The sequence below is a fragment of the Leptosomus discolor genome, chromosome 15, assembly GCF_034619465.1.
Source record: "Leptosomus discolor isolate bLepDis1 chromosome 15, bLepDis1.hap2, whole genome shotgun sequence".
NCBI classification, from domain to species: Eukaryota; Metazoa; Chordata; class Aves; order Leptosomiformes; family Leptosomidae; genus Leptosomus; species Leptosomus discolor.
Genome location: NC_141405.1, coordinates 4,615,482 through 4,628,834, shown reverse-complemented (window position 1 = coordinate 4,628,834; position 13,353 = coordinate 4,615,482). Strand labels below are relative to the sequence as shown.

General features: G+C 56.9%; 1 protein-coding gene across 1 annotated transcript in view; it reads left to right on the top strand.

Moving 5' to 3' along the window:
- Positions 1 to 551: 551 nt before the first annotated feature.
- The window catches only part of BAIAP2 (BAR/IMD domain containing adaptor protein 2), a 46,453-nt gene continuing 33,651 nt past the window's right edge, over positions 552 to 13,353 (top strand). Inside the window, 3 exon segments of the mRNA XM_086473404.1 lie at positions 552 to 623; positions 10,437 to 10,512; positions 12,507 to 12,593. Of these exon segments, the coding sequence (XP_086329530.1) occupies positions 552 to 623; positions 10,437 to 10,512; positions 12,507 to 12,593 (235 nt within the window).

The following is a 13,353-nucleotide window of genomic DNA, read 5'->3' as shown; positions in this document are numbered from 1 at the left end:
GATGGGGCACGGGGTGGGGAATGGGATATGGGATTGGGAATGGGGTATGAGATGGGGAATGGGGTGTGGGAAGGGGAATGGGGTATGGGATATGGGAGGGAATATGGGAGGGGGTATGGGATAAGGAATGGGGTACAGGGTGGGGAATGGGGTATGGGATGGGGATGTGGGAGGGGTAGGGGACTGGGTATGGGATTGGGAATGGGGTATGGGAGGGGGTACGGGCTGGGGCCTAGCAGGGTGCAGGAGGCGGGTCACAGGAGGGGGCACAGCACGGTGCAGCCCTCCCGCCCCCCGCCCTCCCCACCCCGCGCTCGGGCGCTGCCCCACCGCTGCCCCACCGCTGCCCCACCGCTCCCCAGCAGGACCCGGCCCGGCCCAGCCCGGCTCGGCTCGGCTCCTCCCCGCGGGGCGGGCCGGGGCGGGCGGCGGCTGCCGGGAGCTGATAAAAGGCGGCGCGGCCGCTCCTCCGCGCCGCTCCCCGCGCCCGCCGCCCGGCTCCGCTCCGCTCCGCTCCGCTCCGCACCGCGCCGCGCCGCCCCCGCCCGCCCATGGTGCTGCCCGGCCCGCCCGGCATGTCCCGCTCCGAGGAGGTGCACCGGCTCACCGAGAATGTCTACAAGGTGAGCCCCGGCAACAGGTGCCGGCCCGGCACAAACACCGCTTTTTTGGGTTTTTTGGGGGGTTTTTTTGTGGTTTTTTTTTTTTTTTTCTCTTCCCCTTTTATTTTACGTTCCCCTCCCCCCCCCCCCCCCCATCCCTTCCCCATCCTCCGCCGGGCGCGGGGGCAGGGCGGGGGGAGGCGCCTCCGGGGGCCGGGGTCGCCCCCGCTCCCTCCCGGGGGATGCGCTCGGGGCTGCCGGCACGGAGTGGCCGGAGCGGGGACCGTCCCCCCGCCTTGGGCACCCCGAGCTTCCCCTCCCCCCACCTTGGGCACTCTGAGTTTCCCCTCCCCCACCCCTCCTGGGCCCCTCGAGCATCCCCCGGCCCCCGCGCTGTGGGGGGAGCCTGCGTGGGAATTTGTCTTATCCCGCGGGCGGGCGGTGCTGTCCCCGAATCACCCCGGCCCGGGGCAGGTTTGTGGTGGTCACTCGCTTTCTTGCAGCGATTAAAAGCAATCGGAGCCTTTCCTAGGGCTTGGTTATAGCTGGAGTTTGTGAGTCTCTCGATTTTTTTTTTTCCCTTTCTGCTTTGCTCCCAGTGTTGTGAGAGAAAAATAATTTATGTGCTTTAATTTTCCTCGTGAAGGAAGTGGTTTCTGCTCTGCTGGGTCCTGTGACCAAGTCTAATAAAACCTTTCTAGCCTAACATGTAATGCAGGATGTCATTTGTTAAACTGGAAAGCTTGCATGATTTCCTGCATTTTAAGTGGTTAGATTGAGTTACCTGGGAGCATTAAGCAGAAAAAAAAAAAAAAAACCAAAAAGCTGTGATAGAAAAATTTAGTACAAACAATACCAAGGTAATGAAGTTCTAAAGTCTTGAGGTTTTTGGGTCCTGGGGGGTAACAGCTGTTTAGATGGAGCTAGCGGCACCTGAAGTCTTGGTTGCTCTGAGTGTGGAGCAGGTCTGCGAATGGAGCTTTCTGGCTCCGATGTGTAACCGCAGCTGGGGCTCGGGTGCCTGGGGCTCCCTTGCACCCTCCCACTGCAGCCCAGGTACCCAGGCTCATGGCCCTGCCGGTTGCTCTTGGGCTGGGGCAGAGCCTGGCACAGGTCAGGTCAGGTCCCAGCCTTCCCCTCCCACGGAGCTGAGCGTTTGCCGATCGCCACGGCTCGGCCCCAGGAGCTGCCTGGGCAAACGGGGCGAGAGCTGCCGGAGCTCGTCCCCTGGGCTGGGCGACGGGGTGGTCGGTCTGAGGACAGTGGCTGGGGACAGTTTCAGCTGGTGACTCAGTTGTTGTTGGAGGTGCGTTGTCCTCGAAGCACTCTGCTAATGACAGGTTTGCGGAGCAGGTCACCATTTCCCCGGGCGCAGCCGCCTCAGGAGCGCGCGGGGCGGCTTGTGCCGTCGCAACAACTGCGCTTAAATGGAGCTCGTTGCCCCAAGAAAGGGGGGATGAAGGGTCAGTGCTGGCTGGGCTCTTCTCTTGCCTCTGGCCGTTGATTTCATCCTTCCTGCAGTGCCTGAGCCGTGGCTCTAGAGACAGAGCAGAGCGCCCTTGGCCCAGAGCAAGCGGCAGCGCTGTCCCCATCGAAGCCCGCCCCGTCTGGGTGAAGTACGGACGGTGCAGAGGCCTCTTGGCCCCAAGAGCCAGAGACGGACTCGAGAGGAGTCCGAAGGGCTCTGTCAGTTAGTGAGAGCTTTAAGTTCTCGGTATTTTAGTGGGAGCAGCCAGGGTGTAGGGAGCGAGGCTCGGGGGCTGGAGGCAGACCTCGCGGTTTTACCCGACGTCCGTGTCTCTGTGCTGGGAGCTGGAGGGTCCAGTCCTGACTCCGCTTGAGTTTCCTGCAGTGAACGAGGAGCCTTTTCTCTGAAGAAAGTGATGCTTTTCTTGGCCTCTGGGGGTGTGTGGCATGGGGTGTGTGCAGGAACCCGGTGTTTGCCTGGTTCTGTGAGGGCTTGTGACCTCCTGGAGCCCCGTGCGAGGGCTCGTGGCTCTGTGGACTCTCCAGAGCTCTGGAAGCTTTGGAGTCTCCCAATCCAAAACCACCCCCAATATTTCACATCTCCGTTGCCCCCGTACGGGTTTTTTGGCCCATGCTTTTCTGGCGTGTGCAGCAGCCTTGAACACCACTGCGGTCAGGAGGCCCTGACCCCACGGAAGAGCGGTGATGTCGGGGGAGGTTTGGCCGTCGCCTCCTCACAGCCACCGAACCCCAAGCCGCGGGGACGCAGGATGGGCGGCCGCCCCACGCTTTGCTTCCAGCCACTGCCATCGCCTTGCCGGGGTTTTGGCAGCAGCTGGACCAGGAGGTCAAGCTGGTTCCCCGGCAGGTCTGGAGCAGGAACAGGCAGCGCTCCAGCCGCTCCCCATGCCAGGCACCCTCTCCCGCGCAGGCTTTCCCGAGGCGTTCTGCTCGGGAAGCCCATTGTCATCGCTCTCCAGAACCAGCGCTCCCCCTCGGAGTGACGGTGCTAATGAGATGGTGGAGGAGCTGTCAGCCGCCCCCTTGCCGATGCTGCCACTACAGGCAGCTGCCTACACATGGGTAGTAATTACAGAGGGAGACGGAGGCTGCTGGCACCTTCCGCCAACGTAATCCCACCTCCCCTGGCGCTGATTCACTCCCGGGGACCCCGTCGTAGCGGCGCCGCTGGGCTCTGCTGGGGGGGGAGGGGGTGAAGCCTCCCCGGGTGTGGGCGCGGGGTCGGGCAGCTCGGTGGAGGGGCTGCTCCCCATGCACCGCTCGTCCCTTGCACAGGATCACTTGGTTGTGGGAAGGAGGGACTGGCAATCCTTCTGTCCCCCGAAGACAGATCAGTCTCGTTTGTGACAGGTTGGGTTATTGCCATTACAGGCGAACCTCCATTTCATTTGAAAGCTATTTCTTCGTGTGGAAGATCGTTTTGCAACGGTGTATGAATAGCTCTGCGTTTGAAGAGGTGTTTGCTTAAAACCACCCCAAACTCGAAGCCTAATTGTCTTGCACAAATGCAGGCATAATTCCTGATAGTCGTTTGCCACACATCAGCTGTAATGAATGTTATTGCCGGCGTAACAGCCTCTTGCCTCATTATCTCCAAGTCCAGAGGGAAGGGGAGCGATTCTTGCTCAAGTGAATCAGAAGGGAAATTGTGGGTGGCTTGGTGTGTTTGGCAGCAGAGGGACAATGCGGTGTGGCAGAGGAGGAAGGAGCTGGCCCCCAGAGCCAGCCTGTGCCACCCCCGAATTCCATGCACCGTGCTCCCTGATTTGGGGCTCCCCGCACCCCAGAGATGGGAACCCTGTCGGCTGGGCGCTGGGGCTCTGAGCTGATGGACCATCGTGGTGGTCGCCAGCAGCACCCCGCTCCCACGGGCAGCGGGTGCCGTGCCCCCTGTCCCAGGGGAGCGGGTCAAGCTCTGCAAAATTCCTCTCCCTGCGGGAGCCGCAGAGGGTGGAGGTCGGGCTCACGGTGGGGCAGTGAGCTGGGGGGTTTGCACGGAGCAGCGCGCTTTCGCCGGCGTTGTAGGAGCCTTGGCTCTGCAGCCGAGTCCGTTCGGAGCAAGGCTTTGTGCTGCTCCAGAGGCTCCGGCACTGCCCCGCGGCTCGGCGCTGGGGTGGCAATGCGGGGCTGCCCATCACCTTCTGCTGCCTCATCCCCTCTGAGTGCGTACCATGCCACTGCGGGCTGGGAGAGCGGTTTCTGACATCTGCTGGGGCCGTACAGCCCCAGGCTGTTGAACCTTGTGGGTGAAGAAGGGTTACAAAGCGGGTAGCTCCTGACTTGCCGAAGGAACCCCGTGTCCCTTTCCGTGGTGCCTGCAGCTCCTGCCTATGAGACATGCTGCTCCCTGGGATGGAGGCAGCCGCTGGCTTTGCCTTCGGTGCCTTGTGGCATTGGGTCGGTGCGTGGCTGAGGTTTCGCTCCCCTGCCGCTCGCGTGGCGGGGCAGGGTACGGCGCAGGCCCGCGCCCATCAAACGCCCCCTGCGCTGAGCCCGTGGAGCGGGAGCCTTTGGCCCCGTCAAACCCCTTGGCATGAGGTCTGCGGGGAAGGGGCTGGGCGACCGTCCTGGCTTGGCAGTGGAGATCGCAACCTGAGCGGGCTGGGGGACAGGTCTGCCTTGCAGGGGTGACTGCTGGTGGGGACTGACGAGGTGTTCCTGAGTGGGTGCCCTGAGCCTGTGTGCGGGGGGGGGGCTCTGTGCACCGTGCAGGTCCCCATTCCAGTTTCCTTCAAGTCCAGACCCTGATTACAAAGATGTTCAGAGCTTTTGCCTTGAAACTTGGGTACCTTCATCCTCTGGCATAATACCTACTAGAAACTAAATGCCTTTAGATGGGCACTCTGGGCGTTTTGGGGTTTTTTTCCCCCCCTAATTCCCTTGCTCCTGAGCTGTTTTTTCAGTAGAGCTTGTGCTGAACCCTGGTCATGTCGTCTGGCCTTGGGGCAGGACCTTGTGAGAGCCCTAGCTGGAGGACAATGGCTCAGCCATTCCTGCCGGCTTGGAGCGAGCTTTGGGAGCGCTCAGCGAGGTGGGTTTGCCGACGGGGAGGGAGGGATGGATGGATGGAGGCAGCACAGCAGCCGTCAGCAGCTCGGGCTGTGAAATGCTGCTGCTGTGTTGTGTGTTTTGGTACACAGAGATACCGGGGACTTGGGCTGGATGGGGATGTTCCGGGTGGCAGAGTTGCGAGGTGGGTGTGTTGTAAGCAATTGAAATCAGCCCCGCTAACGAGTCCAGCGAGGCTCCCCTCCCAGCAGAAACCTGGCTCTCAGCGCTGCGGGGCTGTCCTCCGATGGCACAGGACGAGCTGAGATGGAGGCAGCGCTGGGCTCTGTTTGAGCATTAAATATTAATACAGAAATAATGAAAGCGTTCCTGGAGCAGGGCTGACCCATTTAGCAACAAAACTTCCTTATAGCTGAGCCGCTTTTGCAGCGTGACTCTGGTGTCGTGGATTGTCCCATGGCGCTGCCCCCTCTGAGGGCACTCGTCATGGTCACGTCAAGTCCCGTCACCCATGAGTCGCCCAGGAAAGCTGGGGGTGCCAGGCTGTGCCCAGGCCACCCATGTCACTGCAGCGCCAGTCTTGCAAGGAGCCGTTGTGCCTTACTGCTGCACAGGGGCATCAAAGAATGGTTCTAGAGAAACATTGAAGTCGTTTTTTAGCTCAAAGCCCATCACTTGTGTTCACTGAGGTGTCCGGGACGTCCCCAGCCAGCGCTGCCCAGGCTGTCCCTGTGGTGGCTGGGAGAGGCGCCCGGGGCACGGCACTCACCGCGGCATTCGTACTGATGCTCATCCCTTGGTCGAATCCAGGAGCCTCCTCGCCTTGATCCCCAGTTGGGGCATGTCTGGCCCGTTGCTGTGTGGAGGAGAAGCTGGACACAGCACCGTAATCAGGGCAGCAGAACGGTGCTGACAGCCTGTCCCGGCCGTGTGGCGATGCTCCGCCGCTGGTGCTGCCTGTGGTGCAGAGCCCGGGTGCCCAGCAGACCACGGCCGCTGACCATCTCCTGCCCCAGCAGAGCACAGGAGTGTCTGCTTTTTGGTTTTGCTTGGCATTTGGTTTTAGGAGCTACCTGGGAGGCTGCGGGGATGGAGCTGGGGAGAACTCTGCAGCCTGTTCGTAGTTTTTTGTAAAAGCCCTTAAGGAGGTGTCGTGCAGCTCTTTCCTAGGCAGGAGAAACCTGATATAACCCGAACCAGCTCCGTTTCCAGCTTGTTCTTGGGGAGGACTTAAACTGTTACTCATGGCTGACTCTTGTGGTGTTGGAGCAGCCGGTAGATCCTGGGTAGCGTGGAGTGCACTCAGAGGGGAGAGGCGGGGACCTTGTTTTCTGTTGCTGCTTCTCCCCCTAATTCAGCGGGACCGCGTCCTGGAGACCTCGTGCTTTGCATTAGTTTCATTTTTGGCAGCTGAATAAAGCTGTGCCAATCCCAGAGAGCTGAGTGGTATTACCCAGGGAATTTAGTGCAGTGGAACAAAGCAAAGCCCTTTCAACCTTTCGCTGCCAGGTTTTTTTTGTCTGTGTTTTTCTAAACTCTGCCCAGGCGGCGTGTGGAAGGCAAACAACTTGTGGGTGGTGCTGATGGAGCAAAATTTAGGCAGGATGAGATTGGCTTTCATTACCAGAATTTTGCTGAATATCTGCTTCGCTGTAGTGTCCTGCAAACCCGGCTTCGCCTTGCCAGCTGAAGGAGAGCCCTGGCGAAATGCCCACGGGCACCTCTGCCCGTCTGTGGGGCAAGGGTGGGGGTGACGGAGGGGTGTCTCCACCAGCAGTGCAACCTGCAGCGTCACGGGAGCGGTTACAGCACCTTGCTGGCTGACTCGGGTGTGCGAAGTGATTGCTTGTTGGTTGAGCACATTCTGTGCCATAAGTGTGTTTATTTTTCAGTATTTCTCCTTCGCAGCTGGTGGCTTCTCAGCTTCTCACCTGGAGGGCGATGTGAAGGTGTGTTAGTTCTGGAGTCACCTTCCCTTCCCACCCTGGGAGTGAGAAGGCGGCTTTAAAAACTATTTTTATCTCTGTAGTGAAGAGCCCTTTTCAGTGCCCTCATCCTGTTGGGCTGTTTTTGTTGGAGTCTCCAGGCAATGTCTTAAAAACATTCACTTTTGGCAAACTTCCTCCTGAGGTTTCATGGATTTTATTTGGCCAGCGGATAGTCACCTTCCCCCCTTCTTCAGCTGACCAGTGGGACCCTTTCTGGGGGCTTTTTTCCTCTTTATTGCTTTAAAATGGCCGTTTTTGGTTGATGGGGAGCGGTGTCCTGCCCTGAGTGGTGCCAGCAGCTGCGAGGGCTGAGTTGTGCGTTGGTTCCCTCCAGTTTGGGGAAGATGTGGTGGATTTTGAAAGGGGTTTTCCTGGAACCCATTTCACTGCATCCATCCCCACAGGACTCGCAGATCAAGAGAGCAGCTCGACCGCTTTAAGCCTTCGGGCACAGCGCTGCCCTCCCGGGGGCTGCTCTCCATCGCTGCCATCTGCGCCCGCCGGCGCTCAGCGTGCCGTACCACGGGGACGCACTGCTTGCTGATGGTCACCGGCGCTCCTGCCCTGCGGATGGTGCTTTGTCTGCAGATCCTGTTCCGTCATTTATTTACTAAGCTCTGTGCTTCAGGAAGATATGTTTACATAGGCACTGCTGCAAAATTAATTTTATTTGTATGTACATGTATACGTGCAGACACATAAACACTCGCTGCGCTTAACCTAGCAGGCTGTTTAAAAAAAATCCCTTCCCCGCAGAAATTCTGCCAATATTTCTTCTGCACAAACGTTTTGCAGCCTCAGACTGCTCAGGCTGAGCTGGAGCGTGGTGGAGGCTGTAGCCATGGCTCTGCCGGCAGCAGGGACGTGTCCATGTCCCTGTCCCTGCCGTGGGCAGCGATCCCACGCCTCCAGCCGCTCTGTGGGATAACACTGGTTAGATCTTTGACCGAAGTTAAATGTGACGTGGGAAGGATGGAGCAATCCTCATCAGTGTTAATTAAGTCCTGTGCCATTGTCTCGTACAATTAGGGAAAACAACTCGCTACGTGGCTTGTTGCTACAGGTTAATTTTCTCCTTTCAAGCTGAGCGTGTTCACTAAACTGCTCTGCGCAGCCCCAGAGCAGCCTCCATGCGCGCTGTGTGGCTGCGTAGCTTGACCCGCAGCCTTAATTAGCAGTGAAGTTTCTCGTTAGCCTCGTAGCTGGCTGTCAGATCTCTGCACTCATCGTCTGCCCTTTGCAGGGCTGTACATGGTGCTGCGGGACGGACAGAGCTGCCGGGACGGTGGGATGGTGGCTTTTGGGGCACCGCAGCGTGGGCTGGGTTGGTGCTCCGGCCTCGAAGCTGCCGTCCTCAACCCGCTGCTCCAGCCGGGAGCGGGGCTGCTGCTCCGAGCTCCTTGGAGGGTTAAAAGGATTTCGAATGCCGGCACCTAGGTGATGCCCTCCCTTGACACCAGCCTCCGAGCTGGCGTCCTGTGCGGGTTCCTGCTGGCTGGAATTAGAAAATGGCTGTTTTGAGCCGGGGGAAGGCACCGGCTGAGCCTTGCACGCGTGCACCTGCGGAAGAAAATTAAACTGTCACACTCTCCGAAGGGCAGGCAGCAGGAACTCGGGATAAAAATGCCTCAGGCAGAAAATGAGCTTTATAGCGTTTGGCCAGCTTCGGATGAGGTAACAGATGCTTAATCAGCTTATTCGCCATAAGTGTCTGTCTGTCGTCTTCCCTCCCCTTCCCGGGATGGGACGCTGCCAGCAGCACGGTGTCGGGGGGCGCAGAGCCCTCGCTTCCCAGGGGGAACACCCGTGCATCCCTGCTCAGGTGATGCGGGGACATTTAGGCATTAAACTTCATTTTCCAGTGGTCCCCTTGGCGGGAGGCTGTTGGGACAGGGCGAGGGGCTGTCCCTGAGGTGGGGCAGGGGCTTGGGACCTGCTCTGGGGCTGCTCCGCTGCAGCCAGGCTTGGTCCAGAGGTCGGATTCGCGGGGAGAGAATGGAGATTTTGTTGTCTCTTCCACGGCTCAGCTGGGAATCAGTGTCTGGTTTTAGAGATGCTATCGACGCCGGGGATTGAATAACTCTGGCCGAGGAGGGTCCGTAGCTGCTGTGCCGAACGTACAAAGAGCCGTTCTTCTGGGTGAGCCGATTATTCCTTCCCCCCATGTTTAAATAAGGACCTTAAAGCGAGGGAGGAAAAGCTGTCAGACAGCGCTTCTGGTGTTCACCGACACCCTAATTTATGCATTTTTAGGCAGGTGGAAAGTGACACCCGAGTGCTTTGAGACCGAGGTGTAATTCCTTGCGTGTGGCTTCAGCTGTGGCTGGCACCGGCTCGGTGGGGACGGTGGTGGCTTTGTTCTGTCTTCAGATCCTTGGTGGTTCTTTCAAAAGCTGCTCTTCAGCCCTTTCTGCTTCTCCGTGATGGGCCACGCCGATGCCGCTCTTTGAGGTCATCGTGAGAGTGGGACATCACCAGCCATCGTCACCAGAACTTGGGTCAGCTTCACAGTTGGTCCGAGTGCCGTTGCCTGCTGCCTCAAACAGCCACTTATGGTTATTATCATGGTTATATTTGCCATATCTGATAATTTTCTGGTTTGGGGCGTTTATTCACCTTTGGCAGTGAAGCAGCAGCATGAGGCATCTCACAGTGGGGCACTGCAGAGGCGACTTGTTAGTGACCCTCTGCCTCGTGGTGTTCACAACCCAAGCTTGGTGGTCTTCCATGAGGCTGCAGGGTGAAGGGAGGATACCTGGGGCATCTTCCCCTCCCCTGCTGCGTCCGGGCTCTGCTCTTGCCTGGTGTCAGGGCAGCGCCAATGGCACCTGCTGGAGCTGGCATGGGGAGGAGCCCTCTGGAGCAGTTGTCCTTGGCGAGGGGTGAAGGTGCCTCCAACCCGCGCTCGCAAAGGGAGCTGGAAGGAAGCTTGGCTCGAAGGGGCAGTATGGGTTGTTGCGTTCAGCTGACATCCTGGCTGTGCTCCACAGCTCTTATCATCGTGTTTGGTTTAGCACTGGGCTACTTCTGCGCTGCTCTGATCCCGTATTTTGGATTTACCCCAAATGAGAAGAACATTTGCCCTTCCAGGCCAATAGAGCCATTCCTTTTGAGCATTATTTGCAACACATGGGTATCCTTAAGGCTTCTTGGTGCAAACCCAACATCTGTAAGATGTTGGGAAGCTTGGGTTGAGTTGCTGTGAGGGGTGTGGGAGGATTTCTTGCTCTAATTTTGTATTTATGAGCATTGAGTGCAGTGTGGCTGCCCCAGGGGAGCGTGAAGCTGCTCCGTCCAGCTCCCGGCCATCTCTGCTAACCCCTGACAATGTTCTTGTCTTTTCCTCTAGACGATCATGGAGCAGTTCAATCCCAGCCTCAGGAATTTCATTTCTATGGGGAAGACCTATGAAAAAGCCTTAGCAAGTAAGTGAAACTGCACTGCTGCTGGGGGGGAGCTGCAAGGCTGGTGAGGGTGCGGCTGGACAGCACGGCCTCGGAAGGGAAGGAAGTTGGGAAACCAGCTTGGGATGCGCTTTGTTCCCAGGGGAGGAAAATGGAGAGATGGTTCTTGGACCTCGATGCAAAGCTCATGTCGTTTGGCCGTGCAAGGCTCGTGCCTGCTGCGGGGCCACGGGTGTGGAAAGGGTTCAAGTGATGAAATGTTGGGTGGCAACTGGGTAACAGCTACATCTCCAGTCACTTTATCTTTAAATGTTACTTTAAAGTATTCAGAATTAAGATTTCAAGTTCTGTTTAAAGATGTGTTATTGAAATGTTCAAATTGCCCAGCAGAATGCATTGGGAAGGAAGAGGGGGAAAAAACCCCTGAAAACGCTGGTGGCAGCTCTTGACTGGGGCCCCGTTGGGAGGCGTTAGGGAGGAGCAGATGTAAATGATCGAAAGCAAAATGATGAAATTGATGAAAACCAAAAATGGGTTATTTTGTCTTAAAACGACTTTGCGTACTGCCTGGGCCCTCCTCGGCTCCGTTTTAGGGAGGTTTAAGGCCGGCTCTGTTTGAGGCAGCTGCTTTCTTTCGGGGAGGGCTCCGCTCGCTCCAGCGCTGCCCTGCACATCTCTCCTGGATTTTATTTTTTTAATTGGTTCAGTGACAATGCCTGTAAGGGAAGAGGCTGACATAATCTTAAGGCGGTGGAAAAAAAAATATTTTGGTGTCTCATGTTCTTAAATGCCGCTGTTTGAAACACGGCCTCTGGGAAGGAGCTCTGCCTCTCGCTTCGTGCCTGGAGCAAATCGTATTTCCCACAAATGTCAAATGAGGTTCCTGCATGTTTTGGTGAAGGATCTTTCCAGGGGCAGGCCTCCCGCCGTTCCCAGGTACAGGCGCTCTCCTCCACGCTGCTTTCCTGCCGGTTCTCTGCCTTGCCTTTCATTCGGTTTTAATGGATCAACTGGCCATAACGAGGGAAGTGCCCGTCCATCCCGGTCCGCTGCGCAGGGGCTGTGGACTCTGCTCCCCCAGGGATGGGGCATCTAATACACCCTCGCAAGCAGCAGCGTTTTCCAGCCATCCCTAACGATGCTAATGAAGCAGGGGCTGGTGATTTGGGTGTGCTTCTGCCTGGTCCTTCCCTGCCGGGTCTGCAGGCGGGTGCAGGGAAGGGAGAGGCAGGGTCTGATGGGGGGGGAGAAAAGGTTGCCCTTGGGACTGTGTTTTTTATTTGTTCTTCTGAAATGTTATACCGATAATGCAGCTTTTAATTACCCGGGTGGTGGGGCCCGTTTATAACGTGCTGGTTTATCGCAGCTTAAGCTGGGCACGCTGTAATGGCCGCATCTTGTGGATAACCAGTGTGATCGCTCACTTTCCACTTTTCTCACATCCCTGCTGTGAATAAGCTCTGAAGCCCAAGATCTTCCTGTAATTTTTAAAATTGTCTTCGGTCATCCTTTTCTTTGGCTCTCTGAGCTTGTGGGGGCATCTGAAGGAAGTGTCTTAGTCAGTAAATCGCGCTGGAAGAGGCTTCAGCACATAATTTGACAGTGTTGAGCTAAAGCTGTACAACATGTTCTCATGATTAGAGGAAACCCCCTGCTTATCTGATTAAAGTGGAGTGTGTAGCTGGAATGTCAACAAACAAGGCTGAACTGTAATGAAAGTCTGTGATATTCAATTATTCCACAGTGATTTTTGAGCAGCGTTGTGCAGGCTGATGGTTACACTGGAATGAAAACCACTTAGATCCTGCACGTACTCTTTTTTCCCCCTCCTAAATAGCCCTGTAATCTTGCTGCTTGAGCTTTCTTCTTTCTTCACTCATTTTTCTTCTAGTCCCTCCCCATGGGGTTAAGCCCTTTGAAGTAATGTCTATTTTAGTGTCTAGCATCATTTCAGTACTGTAGAAGTTGTAACAGCCATTAAAGAGAATATAACCTGTGTTTTTGGGTGCTTTTAGGTATGACATATGCAGCAAAAGGATACTTCGATGCTCTGGTTAAGATGGGAGAGTTGGCCAGTGAAAGCCAAGGATCTAAAGAATTGGGTAAGTCACCAAATTACTGCTAAATGGAGTTGCAGTCTGGAGCAGGCTCTGAGCACAGGGATGAAACCAGATTTTTGCTGTTGATTGACGGGGATAGCAAGCTCAATGTGGAGCTGATCCTGCCTCGTGTGAATGGAAAAAGTGTCTCTCTATTTACTGTAAATGTAGCTTAAAAAAAAAAAAAAGCCTGCTATTCTTAGTGTCGGGATTTTGGGGCACTGACAGCCTGCGGTGTTTGCGAGGAGGAAGCGTTTGCAGCGAGCGGCTTTGCTGGCGTTTTTGTCTTGCTTTGCGAAGGAGAGAAAAGCACCGGCTGCTGGCTGGGGAGCTGAGGCAGCGCTGCCCACCCTGGTCCTCGGAAAGGAGAAGGGGAGAGGGAGCGGTTTGGCGTCCGGGCAGCTCGGCTGCACTGAAGCAGCGTTTCTCCTGGTAGAAACCACCCGGCGTTTGGGCTGTGCCTCTACCCAGAGCCCTGCTGAGTGCGGCAGAGCTGTCGCAAGATGGGCTGCAGCCTGCAGCATCCCGGTGCAGCGCAGCGGGTGACTTGTATTTGCTCAGTCGATCGGGGTTGCGACAGGCGCCGCGAGCTGTAGTGCTCGGTGCCTCCTTTCCCTTTCTTGCCCTTACTCCTCTGGCAAGTCTCTCGGGAGCTGCTTTTCCAATCTTCCCATCGCTTGGACGTGGCTCCTAGGTTCTTCCCTCGCTGCTGGCCCTCTGAGCAGGTGGGGTTCAAGGTGGCTCTTCTCCCAACTCCCCCCAG